The sequence below is a fragment of the Mus caroli genome, unplaced genomic scaffold (assembly GCF_978045245.1).
Source record: "Mus caroli unplaced genomic scaffold, Mus_caroli_1 scaffold_2, whole genome shotgun sequence".
Classification (NCBI taxonomy): domain Eukaryota; kingdom Metazoa; phylum Chordata; class Mammalia; order Rodentia; family Muridae; genus Mus; species Mus caroli.
Window position 1 is genome coordinate 89,013,325 of NW_028227257.1, and position 17,132 is coordinate 89,030,456.

Genomic DNA, 17,132 nt, shown 5'->3' on the forward strand with positions numbered 1-17,132 from the left:
TCCACATTTTTTCGGGACTTCAGAAATCTTTAGTTAATTTACCTAGTTAACTAATTTAAATAATAATTCAGTTATTCATCAAGTAAATGTCAATTTTTTGTTTTTGTTTTTCGAGACAGGGTTTCTCTGTGTAGCCCTGGCTGCCCTGGAACTCACTCTGTAGACCAGGCTGGCCTCGAACTCAGAAATCTGCCTGCCTCTGCCTCCCAAGTGCTGGGACTAAAGGCGTATGCCACCACGCCCGGCACTGTAAATGTCATTTTTTTAAATGTAAATTACTTTCTTTGATGTATAAGAATGTTTTGTATACATGTATGCATGAGTTCCATGTGCATGCCTGGTCCCCACATAGGTCTCAGAAAAGGGAGCTGGAGCCCTGAGAACTCAAGTTACAGATGGTTGTGAACCACCATGGAGGTGCCAGGAACCATGCCTGGACTCTTTATAAGAGCAGCTCTTAACTGCTGAGCCATTTCTCCAACCTCTGTAAGTGCTTTACACATTGTGTACATATATACACACACTCTATGTGTATATTTATGCATATATGAATGTCTCTTCCTTCACCTTTAAAGGAGATCAGGGGAATTAACTTAGGTTACTGTGTGGCCAGTCTTCACCCTCTGAGCCATCTTGCCAACCCACCATGCTTTCTTTTCCTTTTACCTTTTATCTAAAATGCCTTATTCCCAATGACCTTCACACACGCTAGTTTGATGCTTATTCTTGGTGAACCTGTCATCCTTCAAAAGTAGAACATGACAGTTACATAACTTGGGTTCAGAGTGTTTGTTCATTTAGAGATCTCAATCTACAGTATTAAAGTCATTATATATAACTAGAAGAAAAAATATATAAACTACCCCCAATTACCTTAAGTAGAGCAGCACAAAAGGGCTTTAGTAGACTCTTCGGCAATGTAGAGGAAGTGCAGTGACGAAAGCTTCTTGCAATAAAAAGTGATGTCTGCTGCTTGATGGTGGGATTTTTATTATCCATTACTGCTAAGACATCCTCACTGATATTCTGTAGTGTGGTCTTTAGAAGAAAATGGCAGTGAGCTTTTTCAACTATAAATTGTCAAATTATTATAGTGATAACATGTATTAAGACAAAACCGAAAGTTCCATGCCATCAACTTACAGTGAGGAAGATTGCATCAATTGCCTCCTGCAGGGCTTGTACCACTTGAGGCTTCTTTTCTTTGAATTTTTCCAAAATTGTTGGCACAACCTGTAAAAGATGAACAGCTACACTAATATTCTAACAGGTATACACGAAGTACTGTAGGGGACAGTGAGACAAGATAGCTCAGCAGTTTAAGAACACATGCTGCTCATGAACAGGACCCGTTGGGTTCCCAGCACCCACATCATAGCTCACAACCATCCATAACTGCAGTTCCAGGAGTTATAATGCTCTCTCTGACCTCCACAGGCACCAGGTACTCATGTGGTACACAGACATACACGCAGTCAAAACATTCATACACATATAAGTAATTTTAAAAAGCAAGAATGAAGTCCTAATATACACTATAGTATAGCTGATTCAAAATTTTCAAAATTAAGCTAAGTGAAAGCAAGCCAGTCATGAATGACCACACATTCTAATAGTCCATTTATATGGAATATTCCCCACAGGAGTAGGAAGTGCTCTTAACTGCCCTGCCATTTGTCTGACAGGATATTACATATAATTTTTAAAAAGGAAAAAATCCCTAATTAATCAGATAGAACCATCTTAGCTAAACAGTAAGTTAAATAGAACCAGGAAAAACTCAAGCTAGAAGGTAAGGCAATCAATCATTCGGCCATTGCTTAGCAAATTAACATCAATTTTAACAGTAATTTTCAGTCGGGAGCCAGGGATACAGAGACTTCATCCCACCCCTGCCTCCCCAAAAGTAGTTTTCTTCATTTGTTTGGTTCTTTTTGTTTAAGAGAGGATTCTCTGTGTAGCCCTGGCTGCCCTGAAACTTACTCTGAAGATCAGGTTAGCTTGAAATTCAGAGATCTGCCTCAGAATTCCCAACTGGGATTAAAGATGTGCACCACCACACACAGCTAGGACTTTATTTTATTTCCATAATAATAGGCAGCACAAGTAATTTTTATTTTTTAATATCTACTTTAATACATGAATTAGCAGTCTCCAGTAAGGCTACATATTAACAATAAAACCAACAACTGCCAAAATTTAAGAATGATAACTCATTTTAAGTAATTCAGAGGCTACCAATACCTGCCATAGTTAAGGAAAACATCTCAATTTATTAAACTCTATTACTAAACTTGATTGATACCTAATTTATGGTTTACTATAAACATTTTCCCCCTAGGGTCAAAGTGGTTGGAAGGACAACGCAGGACTTTATGCATTCTAAGGAGATGTTTCCACTAGAGCAATAATGCACAAACCCACAGGTTTTACAATTTTATTTCAACTACATGTATTTCATATTTATAAAAGCAAAGAAGGATATACTAAGTAAATAATAAGCAAACAAGTCAACTAAGTACTTCAGGCCAAGTGTCTAATTTTTACACAAGTCTTGGGAAGAGCTAGACTGAATATATATGAAACCAGTGAGATGTTTACTTTGTCCAACACAAAGATTTTTGTTTTTGTTTTTTCAAGACAGGGTTTCTCTGTGTAGTCCTGGCTGTCCTAGAACTCACTCTGTAGACCAGGCTGGCCTCGAACTCAGAAATCTGCCTGTCTCTGCCTCCCAAGTGCTGGGATTAATGGCATGCGCCACCACCACCTGGCCAACACAAAGATCTATGCCAAGAGCTGTTTTAAAATATAAAACAGGGGCTGGTGAGATGGCTCAGTGGGTAAGAGCACCCGACTGCTCTTCCGAAGGTCCGGAGTTCAAATCCCAGCAACCACATGGTGGCTCACAACCATCCTAAACGAGATCTGGCACCCTCTTCTGGAGTGTCTGAAGACAGCTAAAGTGTACTTACATATAATAAATAAAATCTTAAAAAAAATAAAAATAAAAAATAAAATAAAATATAAAACAAACTAGCCTACCATTTCTGATAATTTTTCAGATTTACATCTAAATAGAGTATTACTTACATGTCCTGCATATTGTCCAAATTTCTTTCTGAGCCCAACAGCTAAGCCAGTAAGACATTTTGCTGCCAAAGCTACCAACATGACATTGGTGTCCTTTCCAACAACCTGTAAAGGTGAAAAACAAAACAAAAGTCATAACCTGGTAGAAAGGGGTACTAGAAATGAAAATATATCTTCAAAATAACTCTTCAAAAATATTATGCCAATAGGTAACCAGTTTTATTTCTTACAAAAGAAGAAAATCTTAATAATTATGAATTTATAAGCCTCCACTATGTGGTACTCTTGCTGCTGCTGTTGAACGGAGAGAAGGAAAAGAAAGAAACAAAAAAGAGTGAGACAGGCACACTGAGTGGGGATGCAGCTCAGTGGCACATACTGAGGCTCTGGAATAAAACCTAGCATCAAGAAACACAAAAGCAAAAACCAACATACCAAATCCCTGACCCTCCCTAAGGACACATGGCTGCCTGTACTGCACAGTGTACAGAGAAGCTGGAGGTCTATTGTCATTACTTTGGAACAGAAAAACCAAACAAACATATTTCCACAGGACACAGGGCAACAGCTCTGCTGTAAATTTACACCCACACAAGCATTAATACAAACTGGTGTGGTTATTGCAAACCTCACTGTAACCATTCCTGTATAAGTCATTTAGTTACACAGGTGACTGAGTTTTTCTTTCATTCCCCCATAGAAGAGTCCCCTTTAGCAAAAACTCTACAGCCTTTCTTGAACCCCAAAGCCCAACACTTATCTAAATTCATCAATTCAGCCACACAGTAATGACTGGGTTTATCTCTGGTAACAGTTTGCTATAGTAAAATGCCTGTCTCAGTTAGTGTTAAAATGTTGTTTTAGTAAAGTACCCACAAATCTTTGTTGTTTTTTTTTTTTATTCTCTTTTCCAGTAGAAGCAATTGCTCTGATTTTACATAGTCCTTAGCTCCATAAACAGAATGCTGAACTCTTTAGTCTCTGAACTAAACAACCCCTAATATTCATATCATATTAAGAGTCAGCAATTATCTTCCCTAAGGAATAAAACATTAAAATATGTTAATATTTCTTAAAAACAAATTAGATGCCACAATTTTGGAGATGCTTTGTAATGCTTTTTAAATGTAATTTCACCCAAATTGCATAAAGTAGGTATTATTACTTCAACTTAGGAAAATTTTTAAAAATGAAAGAGATTAATTTGCTTCAGGTCACCAGCTAGCAAAAGTAGGGCTTCCAATCTATGTCTATACAAACTTCATAGCCTGATAGCATTACTGACTATCACTCCACCTCTAAACCAGTATCATATGGCAACTCCATTTTCTTTGTAAGAGATAGAACCACAGGCCAGGCAGTGGTGGTGGATGCCTTTTATCCCAAAACATGTCTCAAAAAGAAAAGAAAAAAAAAAAAAAAAACAAACAAGAAAAAAACCAAAACCAAACCCACAACAACGAACAAATAGAACTAAAACACTTGGCTGTAGATCATCAAGACCGTAAGCTATCAATGACTTATTAAATTGAAAATGTTAAGATAAAATCAATCTCTAACATAGGACAGTAAGTTTTTTAAACTCTAAATTTTGAAAATTACAGAAATCTCCTATTGAAATATTATTACAGTGCTCCTTAAATGTCAATATATTTGTGGGTTGTTTTTTTTTTTTAATTACTGAATTACAGATGGAGAGAATGTCAGTGTCCCGTGAGGACACCAATGCTGAAGCTCCGCTCATTACCTTTTTTAATGCTTTCACTAAATCTGCGTAATCGCCTGCTTCCAGCTTGGGGTTTTTCACTAGTACTTCTACAGCCTCCAGAGCTTCTTTTCTCTCTTGCCATTTCTTTGCCTCCTGCAAACAGAATATAAGTCACTGGAGAACATAAAGTAGAATAAATTCCATTTCATATACTCAATCAATTTAAAAACCAGGGAGTTTTACTGTTGTTTGTTTCAGAAAATTTTTTTTGCTTTGGTTTTTCGAGACAGGGATTCTCTGTGTAGCCCTAGCTGCCCTGGAACTCACTCTGTAGACCAGGCTGGCCTCGAACTCAGAAATCTGCCTGCCTCTGCCTACCAAGTGCTGGGATTAAAGTTGTACGCCACCACTGCCTGGCCAGAAAAATTTTCTAAAGTGAGATTTAAAAAAAACAAATGGCAAAACCATAGTTAATGAGGGCTATTTTGTTCATAAAATGTTTTTATTTTGTTGTTTTTGAGACAGGGTTTCTCTGTGCAGCTCTGGCCATCCTGGAACTCTCTTTGTAGATCAGGCTGCCTTGAACTCAGAAATATGCCTGCCTCTGCCTTCTAAGTGCTAGGAGAAGGGATGTATGTGTACCACTACTGCCCAGCTTGTTCATAGAATTTTTATTCATGTATATTCATATATCTGTAAAGAGAGCCAATGCCAAAGAGAGAGAGAGAGTGCACACACATACATAAAACCAATCTAAACAAACAAACAAACAAATTATGCTAAAGTTGAGATCTAAAAGTTGAAAATGTATTATTAGATAAATATTGAGAGAATAATATTAAAGAAAGAAAGAATAACACAGGTTTAAAGCTCAGAGTTAAAAATAATAAACCAGTGGCCTATTTGCTACCTAGAGAAATACAGCATGTCTGAAACAGAAAGTGCCAGCTGTTAGAGATGTAGACGGAAGGTAAGTTGAAGTTTCAAAGTGAGAGAGCATGGCTACAGGATGATTTCAGACACTGTCTCCAGACTCATGGAAGCCACCAGAAAATTTAGATTAAGTTTCAACATAGGAAATTTTTTCCTTTTCAAGGATGATATCTCTAGGCAAGAACACATGGTAGTGATTAGGGTATGGCTGTATTTCTCAAATGAGGATACTTTTTTCTCTATCGGTAAATAGCAATGTTTGGAAACATGCCTGTCATGTACTGCTGACTCTAATGATGTCTAGTGGGTAAAAGCCACATACACTTCTGAACATCCTACAGTGTCCAGGACACCAAGACAGTTATCCGGAACAGACAGACAGAAAAGTCAACAAATCTTAGCAGAGGTGAACCTCTCTCTCTCCACTCAGGTTACCAAACTTGAAATCAAGTACCTTATGTGCTGAGTCATCCTGCCATTCCGAAAAGAGATGAATATAAGAGATATTTAAAAGATAAAACAATAGAATAAATGAGGAAAAAGTTAAAATGTTCTGATTTTTGGTAAGACGTTATGTTTTGCTCTATTTTTTCAATGCTGGAATATGACTAAATATAGTAAAGGAAGAAAGAGAAAGAAGCAACCACTTTACTAGGAAGCTCTGTGGGGGTGGGAGGGACGCCAAGCAAGGGTTCAGCAGCACATTCTCTGACTTTAACCTCAGTTATTATTTAAAATGGAGAAGCGTAACCATTACTTACAATTTTGTCATAAAAGTCTTTGGGAAGTTTGGAAAGGATCTCTACTGCATCCAGAAGCTCATAAGCATCTACCTGTGGTACCTCATCACCATCATCACCACCTTTGAAGGAAAAAAAAACCACACACACACATCTTAAAATCTTTTTTTTTTAAAAAACCCGATTTTAGGTCCTCAAAACCCAGGAAAAAGCCAGACTCAGTACTGCAAGCATCTGCAATCTCAGCACCTACAGGAGATGGGAGGCTGACGCAGAAAAAGCTTGTGAGCAAGCAATCCTGGTTGAAAAGCCTGGGCCCTAACTAAAAACCAGGTAGAGTGCTGGTCAGGTGACTTAGCAGCTCTTTCAGAGGACCCAAGGTCAATTTCCCAAATCCACAATGGGTAGATCATAATTGACTTTTAAGTCCAGTTTCATGGGCTCTGATGTGTATTTCTGGTACCAGCACACATGTGGCATACACTTTCTGAGACTGACACACACTAAACTTAAACTAAAAAAAGTTAATTTTAAAAAATAATAAAAAGTTTTAAAAAATGGAAAGGTGAGGACCAACACCTGAAGGCTGTCCTCTACCTCTATACATGTATTGTGACCTACGCGTACCTACCCATCTTACACAAACACCCCCAAAATGATAGTGTTACTTATCAGTTATATATCTTTCCATACCCCTTATAGTTTTTAAAAGTTCACTTTATGTGTATGGGTGTTTTGTCTGAATGTATGTCTATGTACTATGTGCAAGTGGTACCTGAGGAGGACAAGAGAGGGTTGGATTCCCTGAAACTGGGATTACAGATGGTTCTGAGTCACCATGGGGGTGCTGGGAACCAAACTTGGGTCCTCTAGAAAAAAGAGCAGTAAAGGCTCTTAACCACTGGTCGAACCACTTCTCCACCTCCCAGGGTAAGATTTTAATAGAAAAGAGATCAGAGTCATTTAGTAGCACACATGACTCAGGTTTTATTAAAAGAAGTTCAAAAATATACCCACTGAAATTCACTAATTTTTTTAATTGAAACTATTGTTTAAACACTGGCTTACCCCCTTCTGCATCTCCACCAGCAGACTGTTGCTGTTCCAATTTAGCTTCTAGTTCTTGTTGGGAACGCAGAAACCGACTGGGCTTAGGAGCACCTGTTGGCAGCTTGACCCACTCTTCTTCTAATTCTTTCAACTGCAAGTATTAATAAAATATTTTTAAAATATATACCCCACTATTAGAAAACATAAAACTTGTACTTATTGGTATTTTGGGACTTTCTTTTCTTTTTTCCACGTATTTTTTATTAGACATTTTCTTCATTTACATTTCAAATGCTATCCCGAAAGTCCCCTATACCCCCCCTTGCTCCCCTACCCACTTAATCCCACTTCTTGGCCCTGGTGTTCCCCTGTACTGAGGCATATAAAGTTTGCACGACCAATGGGCCTCTCTTTCCACTGATGGCCGACTAGGCCATCTTCTGCTACATATGCAGCTAGAGACATGAGCTCTGGGGGGTACTGATTAGTTGGGACTCACTTTCTGTTTAGATGGTACTAATAGGGAAATCAACTAAAGACAAATTTAAATTGTATTTTGTCGCATAAGTCAAATCAACTTATTACTTTACCACACTTAAGGTTTATGTCTAAGAACAAAATTCTTTCTTTTAGGAAGATTTATTTTCTTTTATGTGTATGAGTGTTTGCCTTCATGTATGAAGTATACTTCATGTATGCAGAGGCTATGTGAAGGTTGGCTCTGCAAGAGCTGCAAATGCCCTTAACCTGTGAGACATCTCTCCAGTTTCCCAAGTTCATTATTTTAAGACAGTATCACTAGTTTATGAATTCAAATATGCTATATTATCAAAAAAGCTCCAAAAATAACTATGTGATAGAACTGCTTCATCCAAGCAAGTCCTCCTACTCAACAGAATTATAAAGGGACGTTTTATTGATAGATTTAATACTACCAGGGCTGGGGATACAAAAAAGAGATGTTCTATAGACACCTGAAGAAAAAAAACCTAGTTTTGTCTAACATGTACAAGACACAGACCTTGCTCCCTACCTGGGGGTGGAGATGGGGGCAGAAAAAGAGTGACAGACAGTAATAGCAAAAAGTCTATGCTCAGAAATTCAACCCATTTAAATCCTCAAAATAAAAAATAATTATATATAAGGATAGATATTAACAATTACAAGTAGGAAATACACTTATATAAAAACGAGCAAGGAAGTCTGTGTCTTACCTGGACAGAATTTATATTCTGTAGTGTGTGTTTCACAGCATCTCGATTCCATCGATAAATCTCTATAGCAAATAATTTGGCTTCATCCCGAACAGCCTTGTCTCGAGATTCAAATAGTTTTGGCAACACTTTAATAATTGGCTTAAGTGAGATGATTTTGGAACCAAATTCACTGTACGTAAAAGATTTGGGGGAAACTGTCAATATATATAGCGCCAAATCGTGTACTGCACATGGTATGGTGGTGCACACCTTTACTCCCAGCACTTAAAAGGTAGAGAAAGGAGAATCACTCTGAGTTCAAGGCCAGGCTGGTATGCATAGTCCATTCCAGGACAGCCAGGGCTATGTAAAGAGATACCGTCTCAAAACAAACAAACAAACAAATCATATATGAACACGCTAAATATTTCTTAAGGTAACAAATAGAGTTCAAAACCATCTACCTGTATATCTACCCACTCATATCCACATGTATGTACATACATATATATGTTTATATATTTAATAATTAGCTGTCAGGCTGGAGAGATGGCTCAGAGGTTAAGAGCACTGACTGCTCTTCCAAAGGTCCTGAGTTCAAATCCCAGCAACCACATGGTGGCTCACAACCATCTGTAGTGAGATTTGATGCCCTCTTCTGGTGTATCTGAAAACAGCTATAGTATACTCACATATAATAAATAAACAAATCTTTAAAAAAAAAGAAATTCTCTGTCATTCTAGAAAGCTAAGTATTTGTCTAGAGCCCAAAATAATGTTAACATTTAAAAATGGAACTTTCTAATAATCAAACAAAAATTACTCAGACAGATTGAATTATGGCAATACATACTTCATTCTTGATTTTTCAACTATCATATCTCTGTGGTGGTTTGAATAAGAATGGCTATACAGAAGGTGTGTCACTGAGGGTAGGCTTTGAGATTTAAAAAGCTGACACAAGGTCTCTTTCCCCAAGTCTCTCTCCATGCCTACCTACTGCCTTGCTCCTCACCATGATGATCATGGGTTCACCATTTAAAATTATAAGCAAGTCCCATTTAATGCTTTTTTTTTTAATTTCCTTTTTTCTTTTTTAAAGATTTACTTATTTTATGTATATGAATACACTGTAGCTGTACAGATGATTGTAAGCCTTCATGTGGTTGCTGGGAATTGAATTTAGGACCTCTGCTCGCTTCAGTTGGCCTGCTCGCTCTGGTCAACCCTGCTTGTTCTGGCCCAAAGATTTATTTATTATTATACATAAGTACACTGTAGCTGTCTTCAAACACACCAGAAGAGGGCATCAGATCTCATTATGGATGGTTGTGAGACACCATGTGGTTGCTGAGATTTGAACTCAGGACCTTCGGAAGAGCAGTCAGTGTTTTTAACAGCTGAGCCATCTCTCCAGCCCAATGCTTCCTTTATAAGTTGCCTTGGTCATGGTGTCTCTTCACAATGGCAGGAAAGTAACTCAGACAAGCCCTTACCAATTTAGCTCTTTTTGATTTAGAGTTTTTTTCCAAAGAGAAAACCTCTGCATTCTGACTTATTATTTTGTAAAATAGGATATTTAACTATATAAAGTGTCCGTTTATATAGTTCCTAATTGACCAATATTAGTGTTGAGATACAGTGTTGCTATATAGTGCAGGCTAGCCTCAATTTCATGATCTTCCAATCTCAGCTTCGCAAGTGATATGATCACAGACATGAACCAACATGCTAGTTTTAGTATTAACTTTCTGATCTTATTAACAATTCTGAACAGCAAATTCTAGGACAGTAAGGATTCAGTTATAAAGTACTGAATTTCAGAATTTGTAGGACATAAATATATTTGGGGCCTTTAGTTCTTTTAGTTCTTAAGAAATGGTCTCATTCTGAAGCCTAGGGAGGGGACTTTGGTGATTCTGCTGTCTCAGTATCCCAAGTGCTAGGATTTCAGGTGACAGTACTTACTACAACCAGTTAAAATATACTACTAACTCATGTGTGTAAAGTTATTTCACTTGCACAAATATAACAAAATGGTTCAACAAGAGCTATAAAGGAGATGAAGCAAGACCACATGGAAAAAAGATACATTAAACAAAACCAATTCCAAGTTTGATAGTAAACATGATAGAAAGGTTAGGCATCTTACTTAGCACACACTTGTAATTTTAGCACTTGAGAGGAGGAGGAGCAGCAGGTCATGGCCACCCTCAGCTACACAAGGCAGAAGTTACCTGAGCCCTTGATCAAAACACTAAAAATGGATGAATTAACGAACAAATGAAGGAGAAATTTAAAAGCAAGATAGTCTCTAGAATTCTGTTTTGGAATGACAGAATGTTTTTTGCCTCTTAAAGCTGTCACCAATAGTAACTTTAGGAGGCTATGGCACCTAAATTTGCACAGTTTAGCCTCTAAGTTCTAAAGAGCTACTTTACATTATGAAATGCTTTAGGAAAGAAAGACCAGCAAGGTAAACTACAGATCATTATGAATCAGGACAAGGCTGGAGGTGGAGACAGTCCATGGTGAATGCTTTCCTAACACATTAGAGGCCTGGGCTTTTCCTAGGCACTGAAAATAAATAATGACTATATAAACACCACAGATAACGACTGTATAAAAAAGATAAATGTAACTTATTCTTTTCCTATCCTTATTTTCCTAATCAGTTTAAAAGTAAGATTTCTACAGTATATAAGTCTGAAGTAGAAATTCTTAATTTAAAGGCAGAAAAATTTCAGTATGATACATATTTTATTTTATTAAGATATGGCTCAGCAATTAAGAGCCCTTTGCTCTCTTGAAGAAGACTGGGTTCCTATGTTAAATTCTCAGTAACCACATAGTGGCTCACAGCCACCAGTAACTCCAGTTCAGGAGTATCTGACCCCTCTACTGGCCTTTGTCGGCACTAGGCATGCACATAGTACAAATACACACAGGCAAAACACATCAAATACTGCAACAGAATATCTCTACTGATACAAGCAGAGTCTGTAAATTTATTAAATTTCCTTGTCTATCTATCTATCTATCTATCTAAAATATTTTATTGAGCATACTGTGGAGGATAGGCTAGCAATATCTAGATTAGTGCTTGTGATCTAATCTGATAAATTTCTAAGTGGCAAAAATGAGACAATTTTTACTATAAAGACACATGCTGCCAAGTATGATGGTGCATGCCTGTCCTATCTAGAGACAGAGGTAAGGAATGCCATGAATCTGAGACAAGCTTGGGCTACAGGGAGAGACCCTGTCTCAAAAACAAAGCAAAGCTAAAGTAAAAAACTCCATGTACTTATTATATCATAAAAGATTAGAAATAAAGAAACTTTGATTGGGACAGCAAGCTGGCTCAGTGGGATTGAAGCACTTGCCTGACCTGAGGACTGAGCTCTCTCTATACAGGTGTGCTCTGGCACTCTTGTACCATACTCCCACTTATGCATCAGATACACATGCAGTAATAAAACAATTAAACAAGGAAACTTTTATCACACAAAAATCTAGATAAAAGTCAAACTTTATAAAAGAGTATTAGAAATCAGACAAAGGAGAACAAAAATCGGGAGGAGGGTATAGAGGACTTTCGGGATAGCATTTGAAATGTAAATGAAAAAAATATCTAATAAAAAAAAGAAAAACAAAAATTAAGGATAGCTCAACAAAATTCAAGAATGATGATACTGCCGGGTGTGGTGGTGCACGCCTTTTAATCCCAGCACTCGGGAGGCAGAGGCAGGCGGATTTCTGAGTTCGAGGCCATCCTGGTCTACAAAGTGAGTTCCAGGACAGCCAGGGCTATACAGAGAAACCCTGTCTCAAAACAAACAAACAAACAAACAAAACAACAACAAAAAGAATGATGATACTTTCATATAAAACATGTTAAGACACTGTTTCCAAGATGTGAGTCATAAATCAAAGGAATGGTCCCCATCTAAGATTTCATTAGTGCTTCTTTCTTTTCACCTTTCTGTATTTTTCATATGTAGGAAAGTTCTATCTGAACCTCACACACACACACATATATATATATATATATATATATATATATATATATATATATATATATATATATATATATATGCTACAAGAGGGCGTCAGGTCCCTTTTTAGGAGACGGTCATGTTGCTGAGAATTGAACTCAGGAGAGCAGCCAGTATTCTTAACCACGGAGCATCTCACAAGCCCTCATTAGTGCCTACTTTCTAAGGTAGCTAACAATGGATAACTATAGAAAGGAGATGGGATTTGAGAATTGCCTAGATTTGGGATGTAGCTAAGCGGTAGAATGCTTGCCCTCCAACTGGAAGGAGGATCTAGAGTCTACTTAATCAGAACTACTGATTTAACAAAGTCAGAGCTCTCCACCAAACCTTAGCAACTCATCCCTCAAGGACAGTGCACATATAAAGAACTGCAGTGCTCAGTTAAGAATTCTAGGACTAAAGATATAACATATACAAGTTATCATATTTTTTATACCAAACCAAGTATACAGCAAGTTGTTTTTGATGTTTACCAACAAGACCCTAAACAAAAGTTTGCTTTAGCCAAGATACTGTGTCTTTAGCTAGGAAGAGAAAACAGCATGCACACACACACACACACACACACACACACACACACACACTATATATATATTACACACACATATAATTTTACAAAAAAAGAGCTATTCTCATATAGAACAGAAATGTTCCCTGCTCACCTTCAGTAGAAAGGAATTTAGAGAAAATAACCAAACAACAAGCTTGAAGGATGACATTATAAGTTTAACAGTCCCCATTTCTGTTTAAACATAGAACCCAAATCCAGTCAGCATACTTAAGAGAACTACAAAAAGTCTCACCTTAAGGCTTTCCTCAGTGTTTCTATACAGGCCACTATGATCTTGGGGTTCTTGTTATCCAGGCCCTTCAGAAGCTCTTCTTGTACAGACTCTCCTTTTTCAATCTCAACATACATGAGGCAAATCTCTATGCCCAGTTCCTTGGCTTTGGCTTTAGGTTGGTTGAAGACTTTACTTACAACACCTGATACAACTTCTCCCGTTGTTCTGTAAACACCACACACACACAAATGGATATATAAGTAAAAAGATATAAACCCTAGACACACTTCACTATAGTTTCAGTTTATAAGTGTAGAAAATTCAAATAGGGAATTGTCCTTGAACATTCTTTGCAGACCTTCTATAGGGTGTGTGCATGTGTACCTGTCTTACATGTGGGAATGCAAACATACACTTTATAAAGGATTGTAGAATAGATACTTTTTGAAATAAGTTATTTTAGACATTTTTAGGGTAAGAAAATTTATTCATACAATGGGGAGGCGCATATTTTTAATAAGGAAAGACTCAACTTCTTAGCAGAACCTTGTAGTAAGAACTTTGCCTTGTAAATTAAATAAAACTTCTAATTATGGGAGCTAGAGGAACCAAATGGGTTAGAGCTACAGGTCGTATTTGCAAAAAAAAAAAAGCTTCTAATATGAGAGGAATTTGTCAAAATTCTTTTTTTTAATCAAAATATGTCAAAAGTTTCTGATATGCAAAGAAAAATGAAATTTAAAAAATCCTTTCATTAATATTGGTTATAACCAAACTGTCAAACTGAAGATGTTCACTTGCATGGTCTTTGAAGTGAAACATCTTTCTTGTATAACGAACAGTCTCAGCCTTTTGCGTGTGGAAGCTCTTCCTCATCAATGACATAAAGACTAAGAAAAATCAAGTTAATAAAGTATAGGAAAGTGAGTGGCCGGGAACTTCTATCATGTATAGTTGGAGTCAAATAGGCTAGAAAACATGTTAGAATTCACTACTCCAAGAGACCTTGGAAGTTAAATGGTGATTATATGTTTTAAGAGATGTTTTTCATAATGCCCACTTGTTTTCAGTGAGGCTCTTACAGTTCCTTACAGTAACTACTTCTACAAGCATAGTGGTTTAAATATGCTTGGCCCATGGTAAGTGGCACTATTAGAAGGTGTGGCCTGTTGAAGGAAGTGTGTCACCATAAAGGTGGGCTTTGAGATCCTATGCTCAGTCTCCAACCAGTATGGAATCAGAGACAGACTACTTCTGTCTTCAGAGCAAGATGTAGAACTCTCAGCTTCTCCAGCACCATGCCTGACTGCCTGCCTGATGCCATGCTTCCCATCATGATGATAATGGACTGAGCCTCTGAAACTGTAAGCCACCCCCAATTAAATGTTTGCCTTTATATGAGTTGCCTTGGTCATGGTGTCTCTTTGTAGCAATGAAGACTCTAACTAGGACACTAAGATTCCTTTAAGTTTTGAATAATTCCCATCTAAAATACTCAAAAGGGAAAAGGGCCAGCTAGAAGCCTCAGCATGTAAAGATGCTTGTTGCCAAGCCAGAGGACATAAGTTCAACCTATGGGACTTAGAGTGGAAAAAAAGAACTAATTCCCACGAGTTGTTCTGACTTCCACATGTACCCAGACACATGGAAACAGATAATTATTCCACTTTAGAGATTTCATGTACTAGTCAGACTAACTAAAGACAATGGAAGACTATTAGTATGTTCTGAAACTGTAACAGAGGCTCTATAAGTACACATAAACTTATCTGTGCACCATTACACAGAGATGTTTACAGAGTTCTAGGAAAGAAACTACTCACTTTCCTGCAACATGAGCATTTTCAACATAGACAAGTGCAGCTTCTAGTCCTTTCAATTGAACCACTGCATTGGAATCAGTGACAAATTTTTTGATTAATCCTAAGTATTTGGACCATTCTGGACTCTTTTCATCCTTTATTTTCTGGAAGATCTTCAAGGCCTCTTCATACCCACTTAATCTTGCTTTCCATAGCTAAAACAAAATTAGTATTTTGAAACAAGGTTAATGATATTATTCAGTAATAATCTGTAGAAATAAAAGAATATCCCATATCAGAAAATTAGAACAAAATACCCCATAACATGAAAAAAGAAAAAAGTTTAAGAAATTTCAACAATTTTCAAAAAATAAGTAGTCAATGAACAATTTATTTTGTTGTTTTGAAACAGGGACAATCTCTGTCCTGGAACTCACTATGTAGATCAACCTGTTCTCGAACTCAGAGTCCCACATTCCTCCCTTGTGCTGGGATCAAAGGCCGGTGCCACCCATGCACCGCTTCAATAAACAAAAGAATGTTTTGCCAAAGCTACTTAAAAATTCATAGCAGAGGACTGGAGAGATGGCTCAGCGGTTAAGAGCACTGACTACTCTTCTGAAGGTCCTGAGTTCAAACCCCAACAACCATATGTTAGCTCACAACCATCTGTAATGAGACCTGACACCCTCTTCTGGTGTGTCTGAAAGACAGCTACAGTGTACTTACATATAATAATAAATAAATCTTTCAAAGAAAAATTCACAGCAGGGCCACAGAGGCAGCTCAGTGTAAGGGAACTTGCTAAGTAAGCCTGATGACCTTGGTTTGACTCCTGCATTCATCTCACAGTTAACAGAACCTTTTAAAACTTGTCCTGACTTCTATATATAGAGAAATTCTGTCTCAAAACAAAAGAAAACAAAACCCCAAACAAAAATGGGAAAATAGCTAACATGTGGATTTTAAGTAGACATTTGTAAGAAAGGAAATGGAATTCTCAATTCAACTACCTGGTAGACATTTGCTTTAAAAATGGATATGCATGATAAATTATACCTGTAATTCCAGCACTCAGGAAACCGAGGCAGGAAGATTGTCTTAGCTATATAGCCAGACCGTGTCTCTAAATTAAATAAATAAATTTAAATAAAAATAAAAAAACCCAAGCCAGGCGTGGTGGCGCACGCCTTTAGTCCCAGCACTCGGGAGGCAGAGGCAGGCGGATTTCTGAGTTTGAGGCCAGCCTGGTCTACAAAGTGAGCTCCAGGACAGCCAGAGCTATAAAGAGAAACCCTGTCTCGAAAAACCAAAAAAAATAAATAAATAAATAAATAAAAAATAAAAAATAAAAAAACCCCACAGATATCGTTAGGGAAAATGAAACCAAGATAACCACTAGATAATGGTATGAATCAGAAATTAACTAATAGCTTAAAATTATCCATAATTAATAGATGGCTAGTCTAAGAGGACAGATACTGGAATACATATCATATAAATCTGAGAATCTAAAAAAGGCTGGACATCAAGAGCCAAACCAGAATATAACTGCAAAAGCAAAAAGCACTTTCCATAAAGTAATGAATTTGCTAATAAAAAAGCTTCCCAACTTGTCATTTTAAAGATACACTTTTCTTCTTCACAAATACATTTTTCTTTCTTTAAATTGTTTCCAGAATTTGTGTGTGTGTGTGTGTAGTTTTGTTTTGTTTGTTCATTTTTGAGAAAGTTTCTTTGTGTAGTTGGCTGTCCTAAAACTAACTC

General features: G+C 37.1%; 1 protein-coding gene across 4 annotated transcripts in view; it reads right to left on the reverse strand.

The window, feature by feature from the left end:
• The window catches only part of Ckap5 (cytoskeleton associated protein 5), a 92,860-nt gene that overhangs the window by 56,124 nt on the left and 19,604 nt on the right, over window positions 1-17,132 (reverse strand). For all 4 annotated transcript variants that reach the window (XM_021156963.3, XM_085834647.1, XM_085834649.1 and 1 more), the window contains exons 3-11: window positions 15,387-15,580; window positions 13,582-13,788; window positions 8,736-8,907; window positions 7,540-7,672; window positions 6,493-6,593; window positions 4,838-4,951; window positions 3,091-3,195; window positions 1,144-1,233; window positions 874-1,038 (exon numbers count right to left, since the gene is read on the reverse strand). In XM_021156963.3, coding sequence (XP_021012622.1) covers window positions 874-1,038; window positions 1,144-1,233; window positions 3,091-3,195; window positions 4,838-4,951; window positions 6,493-6,593; window positions 7,540-7,672; window positions 8,736-8,907; window positions 13,582-13,788; window positions 15,387-15,580 — 1,281 coding nt within the window. The remainder of the gene's footprint in view (window positions 1-873; window positions 1,039-1,143; window positions 1,234-3,090; window positions 3,196-4,837; window positions 4,952-6,492; window positions 6,594-7,539; window positions 7,673-8,735; window positions 8,908-13,581; window positions 13,789-15,386; window positions 15,581-17,132) is intronic.